This window comes from Argentina anserina, chromosome 3 (assembly GCF_933775445.1).
Source record: "Argentina anserina chromosome 3, drPotAnse1.1, whole genome shotgun sequence".
Classification (NCBI taxonomy): domain Eukaryota; kingdom Viridiplantae; phylum Streptophyta; class Magnoliopsida; order Rosales; family Rosaceae; genus Argentina; species Argentina anserina.
Window position 1 is genome coordinate 7,468,838 of NC_065874.1, and position 6,807 is coordinate 7,475,644.

The window sequence follows — 6,807 nt, forward strand, 5'->3', positions numbered from 1 at the left end:
CGGTTGTGTTACTTTTGTCCATCTTCCAAAACATCAGAGGTCTAAGTTGGATGCCCAAGCAGTTAAATGTGTATTTGTTGGATACAAAGGACATCAGAAAGGGTACATGTGCTATCATCCACCTACCAGAAAGTATTATGTCACTATGAATGTTACTTTCTTTGAGGACATGAGTTATTTCACGTCTTCTAATACTTGTCTTCAGGGGGAGAATTCATATTTTGAAGAGTTGTATCATGGAGAGGGGAGACAAGTCAGCCAGGAGATATGGTAACAGGTTCGATTGAGATTACTAATGTGTCAACTACACATGCACCACCAGATGATTCTGGTATAGTCACTCCAGAGATTCAGGTACCGGAAGCTAACAGCACAACTGCCCCTCCTGCCTCCCCTACTGTTATTTATACCCCTGACCAACGTTTCCCTGGTACAGAAAATCACTCATTTGAGGTTAGTCAATCTACTGGGGCTAATACTAGTGAAGCTAATAGTAAACAATATGTCTTGCCAAATAGGTCTACTCGGGGTCAGCCAACAAAAAATATATTTATCTACCCTTCAGGCTAAAGCTAAGTGTCATGTGGCAAATTTTATGTCTACCGAAATATTGTCTAAGTCATATGAATCATTTGTGAATCAAATTTTTGTTGTATAAATACCTAACAAAGTGCAGGATACATTAGGAGATCCAAAATGGAGGAAAGCAATGGAGGAAGAGATTGAAGCATTACAGAAGAACAATACTTGGGAGCTTGTATCTCCACCACATGGCAAGAACGCCATCAATTGATCTACTAACAGAGACATGTATGTTAGATTGCACTCCAATTGATACTCTTATTGAGCAGAACCATCGGTTAGCAGAGTACCCACATCAAGTGCCCACTGACAAAACTCGTTACCAGAGGCTAGTTGGACGCCTGATTTATCTGTCACATATCAGACCAAATGTTGCATATGCAGTAAGTGTAGTGAGTCAGTTCATGCATAATCCCAGTATGGATCACATGGATGCTGTTGTGAGGATTTTGAGGTACTTGAAGTCAGCTCCAGGGAGAGGAGTAATGTTTTCGAATCACAACAATATCCTTGAGGTTTGTGGCTTCACAGATGTAGACTGGGCTGGAAATATTACAGATCGGATGTCCACATCATGGTACTTTACTTTTGTTGGGGGTAATCTTGTTATGTGGATGAGTAAAAAACAAAAGATGGTAGCTCGATCTAGTGCTGAAGCAGAATACAGAGGTATGGCTCAAGGAGTGTGCGAGTTGTTATGGCTTCGGAACTTGCTACAAGATTTAGGTGTTAAGCCTAAGTGTGCTACACAGTTGTACTGTGACAACAAGGCAGCTATTGATATTTCACAGAATCATGTGCAACATGATCGTACAAAGCATGTGGAGGTTGATCCTCACTTTATAAAGAAGAATCTAGACGCTAAGATCATTTTCTTTCCGTTTGTTCCTACAGAAGAGCAACTTGCAGATATGCTCATAAAATGAGTGTCTAAGAATGTCTTTTATGACTCACTTAGCAAGTTGGGCATGGTTGATGTGTATGTGTCAACTTGAGAGGGAGTGTTAGCGTAAGTAATGGAGGGACAGATGGAGAGACAACTTTGTGAGCTGTGTGAACCATGTTATGCATGGTGGTAGAACAACTAGGATGCATCATTAGACATATTGTTACAGCAATGCAATTATACAAGCTCATTTCCTATAAATAGCTAGTTTTAGCTTTGTATCAAAAACTTAATATCAATACAAATCTCTATATTCAACTGAACTACCTTGGAAGAGGTCTTCAAGAGCTTTTGAGTGGTTTCTCAAATTGTTGAGAAAATGGGGGGATGGCAATTGAAATGCAGCATCTTGACTTTAGTGAAAACTATTTTTCTGGATCATTCGCAGGATGTTTTCGACACGTTCCATCCTTGAAAACACTGGATCTCTCTTTCAATCTTTTGAACGGTTTCATACTTCATCAGGGATTGGGACAACTGTCTCAGCTAGTCCATCTATATCTATGTCCGAATTCATGGCAAAGAATTCTAAGTTTCTAACTGAAGAGCATTTCATGAACCTCACGAGATTAGAGAGTTTTCATATAAGCACAAACAAACCAGCTTCGCCACCATCCTCATTTTCAATATGACTTATGCGTGGCTTCCCCCATTCAACCTCCGTGAACTGTACATTAAAAACTGCAGAGTGGGTCCTGGATTTCCAGCATGGCTTCGATCTCAACTCGTTGAGGTCTTCCTTAAAAATACTGGAATTTCTGGTCGAATCCCTGATGAATGGTTCTTGAAGATATCTTCTGAGGTTAAATCTTTGTGTTTACCAATCAATAATATCAATGGAAGTTTTCCTTAACTATTCAAGTTCCCGAAATTGACTGTCATGGATTTGACTTACAATCAATTTGAGGGTACACTCCAGCTCTCGCCCACTACTGCGCCTCTAAGACTTGTACCTTTATGCTATTCATTTTGAAGGAACTATTCCACCTTCAATTTGCCAGGTGAAAGATATGAGAATCCTGTCTCTAAGAAACAATCAGTTTTCTGGAGGGTTCCCTCACGAATGGAGTCTGTGGAGCAACATATGTGTCGTGGATGTCTCGAATAACACTCTCTATGGTAATATTCCCAGTTCAATGGGCATCCCAAGCTCACTTCTAATTTTAAAGATGGACGACAATCATTTTCGAGGAGAAGTTCCTTCTTCCTTGCAGAATTGCTCTTCTTTGTTTGATCTTGACTTCAGTGGCAATAAGCTCAATGGAATCCTACCTACATGGATTGGATCAAAGCTATCTAATTTGCAAGTTTTACAACTGGGATCCAATTTTCTAAACGGAAATATTCCCCAAGAGTTGTGCACTCTTCAGTTCCTTCATATCCTAAACCTAGGCCGGAACAATATTTCAGGAACTATTCCCACATGTTTGAGTAATTTGACTAATCTGGTCGTTGGCTTATCAAGTTCGTCGTTTTCAGTAAATCATCGTGCTAATTACGACGAGTTTACAAGAGTTTTCATGAAAGGAACAGAATTTGGATATACCGGTGATCATACATTAAATTTGGTGATGAGCATTGATTTTTCGTCTAATACGTTAGAAGGTGAAATCCCTGAAGGTATGAGCTCTCTCGTTAAATTGATTTCCTTGAACTTATCGAGGAACCAATTGATCGGAAAGATTCCATGGAAGTTCGGAAACTTAACCAACTTGGAAAGTGTTGATCTCTCACACAACCACATCATATGAGAGATTCCCCAGAGCTTGTCTGCTTTGACCTCATTGTCTCACTTGGGCTTATCTTATAATAACCTGTCTGGAAGGATTCCTTCAGGTTTCCCACTTCAAACGCTAGATAATTCATCCTATGTAGAAATCCATAAACGGTTTTCTCTCTTGAGTATATAGATTGATGAAAAACTGAGTACAAAGGTTTTGTATATATATACTAAACTCTAACAATTACACAAGTATTGGCAGCCATGCTGCAAAACCAAGATCCATGAAATCAGGAGATCCCCAAGCCATGCTGCGCGTGAATAAGATCCCAAGCCATGCTGCTACCATACTTCAATACTCCCCCTCAAGCTGGATCTAGGAGGTTTGTAGATCCCAGCTTGCCAAGAATGGAGAGAAATCGAGCAGAGGATAGAGACTTTGTGAAGACGTCTGCAAGTTGATCTTCACTCTTAGTATAAACAGTGGTAAGGACTTGAGATTGAACCTGATTTCGAACATAGTGGCAATCGACTTCAATATGTTTAGTGCGCTCATGGAAGACTGGATTTGAGGCAATGTGGATGGCAGCTTGGTTGTCACAGTGAAGGGACATTGGCACTTGACAAGGAAATCCCAGATCACCTAGGAGACCTTTCAACCAAATCATTTCGCAAGCTGCAGAGGCCATAGCTCTATATTCTGCCTCGGCACTTGAGTGAGCAACAACACTTTGTTTCTTACTCCTCCAAGTTACTAAAAACCAGTTGTACTTTTTCTGTCAATAACATTACCAGCCCAATCTGCATTAACATAAGCTGAAATATTTGTGTGACAATGGTTCCTGAGAATAATGCCTCTGCCAACCGATCCCTTTAAGTACCTCAGAATGCGTTTCACAATGCTCAAATGAAAAGAGGTAGGAGCATGCATGAACTGAGATACAATACTTACAGCAAATGAGATGTCAGGCCTGGTTATGGTGAGGTATATTAATCTTCCAACCAGTCGTTGATAAGAGCTGATATTGGAGAGAGCAGTACCAGGAGTGTCCAACATGATTTTACTATCAAGAGGTGTGCGAGCAGGTTTGCAATCTGTCACTTCTGCCTCTGCAAGCAAGTCTAAAACATATTTCCTTTGGTTTAGAAACAGGCCTTTAGATGAAGTAGCCATTTCTATGCCGAGGAAATATTTAAGAGCACCAAGGTCCTTCATGGAAAATTTTGACAAAAGTGACTGTTTGAGAGCAGTAATTTCTTCAAGGTTATCTCCTGTGACAATTAAATCATCCACATAAATGAGAACAACCAATTTTCCATGATCACCATTTCGGACAAATAAAGATGAGTCTACATTGCTTCTGCAAAAACCAACTTCTTCCAGTATAGAACTGAGCTTAGCATACCAAGCTCTAGGTGACTGTTTTAAACCATAAATGGCTTTATGCAGCCTGCATACCAGGTTAGGATCAGTATTAGCATGTAAATAACCTGGAGGCAATTTCATGTACACTTCTTCTTGCAATTCACCATGCAAAAATGCATTTTTCACATCCATTTGATGGAGAGACCAGTTCTTGTTGACTGCAACAGATAAGAGAACTCTCACCGTATTCATTTTTGCTACTGGGGCAAAAGTCTCTTTATAATCTACTTCATATGTTTGCGTGAATCCTCTAGCCACCAGTCGGGCTTTGTGCCTTTCCAAAGAACCATCTGCATTGAATTTATTTTTATAAATCCATCGACAACCAACTGCTTTCTTCCCTTTAGGAAGCTGAACAATGCTCTAAGTCTGATTGTCTTCAAGAGCCGAGAGTTCAGTTTCCATAGCTTGCTTCCAAGTTTCATGCTGACATGCTTCCTCAAAATTTTGAGGTTCATGGAGACCATCTAGGTTGCTGAGATAAGCACAAAAATTTGATGACAGGCTGTGGTAACTCAGAAAATCTGAAATGGGATATTTTGAAGTGCAGGCCACATAATCTATCATTTTTACAGGAGGATTCCGAGTTCGAGGAGGATTTCTCCTAGGCTGAACAGGAGCTGGGGAATGATGCACATGCACATCTTGATCAACAACATCTGTAGTATCAATCTGCAAGGAGCTATCAGTGTTACCATAAAAATCATCAGGGTCAGGATTGGCAGAAGTAGAATCTGTGGAAATGCATTCTGCTGAAATAAATGAATTGTCTGCATTTTCTTCAACTGTTGTACTCACATTTAAGAAAGGAAATAGATCACTGTAATTCTCCCCCTGACTAGGAAACTGGATTTTTTCTAAAAAATAACTCATGGATTCCTCAAACTTAACATCTCTTGATACTACCATTTTCCTTGTTAAAGGATTGTAACATCAATATCCCTTTTGAGTAGAGGAATACCCTAAGAAAATGCACTTTACTGCTCTTGGATCCAATTTATCTCTGTGATTGGACTGAACATGAACATAGCACACACAACCAAACACCTTCAAGTGTGAGAGATCAATTTTTCTATTTTTAAGAACTTCCAAAGGTGACTTGGCTTTTAAAACTCTGCTTGGAAGCCTGTTTATGAGATAAGTAGCAGTAAGAACAGCTTGTGACCAATATTTCTTAGGCAGATTGGCATGAAACATTAGAGCTCTAGTTTTTTCAAGTAAATCCCTATTTTTCCTTTCTGCTATGCCATTTTGCTGTGGTGTGCCAACACAACTTGTTTGGTGAATAATTCCATGCAGCCCCAAAAACTTAGCCATGTTTCGAGACATGTATTCTGAGCCATTATCAGATCTAAGGATTTTGATTTTGGATGAAAATTGAGTGAGAATAAGGTTATGAAAATTCTTAAATATTTCATAGATTTCACTCTTGTGTTTTAGGAGATACAACCAAGTAATCCTTGTAAAATCATCAACAAAAATTACAAAGTACTTGAAACCATCAAATGACTGCTTAACAGGACCCCAAATATCAGAATGGATGATTTCAAATGGATTACAAGCTCTTGACACAGAGGAATTGAAAGGTAATCTAGAAAACTTGGACTGATGACACACATCACAATGCTTGACTCCTTGATTGAAAAAAGGAAACAAGATAGATAATACTTTGTCTAAGGGATGAGCTAGTCTCTGATGCCAAAGATGAAGATCTGAGACACTGCTAGAGCTGACTTGGAAGGCTTGTGATTTTTTTGACAGATAATACAAGCCATCCAGAAAGAACCCTTCACCAATCTTCCTCTTGGTGGTGATATCCTGGAAAATGACACCAACCGGAGAGAAAATGACTAGGCAGTTTAGAAGCTTAGTGATTTTACCAACAGAGAGTAATTGAAAAGGAAACGATGGAATGAATAAAGCTTCAGATTTGATATTTTCTGAGAAAAAATATATTTTTCCTTTTCCTAAAACATGAGCACCCTTCCCATTTGCAACAGATACACAGGATGACATTGTTTCAAAATCTTGCAAATTCTTAGAGCAATTTGTCATATGGTCTGTGGCTCCTGAATCAATGACTCAATAATCATGCTTACTATTAATATCAATGGCAGTCTTAAAGGATTTCAT

The 6,807-nt window shown here is 39.2% G+C and overlaps 1 protein-coding gene across 1 annotated transcript; it reads left to right on the forward strand.

The window, feature by feature from the left end:
• Positions 1 to 2,156: 2,156 nt before the first annotated feature.
• On the forward strand, positions 2,157 to 3,279 carry LOC126786939 (receptor-like protein EIX2). The gene is made up of 2 exons (XM_050512890.1): positions 2,157 to 2,330; positions 2,530 to 3,279. Exons 1-2 carry the CDS (start codon positions 2,157 to 2,159, stop codon positions 3,277 to 3,279), a joined length of 924 nt encoding a protein of 307 aa, XP_050368847.1.
• Positions 3,280 to 6,807: the final 3,528 nt, after the last annotated feature.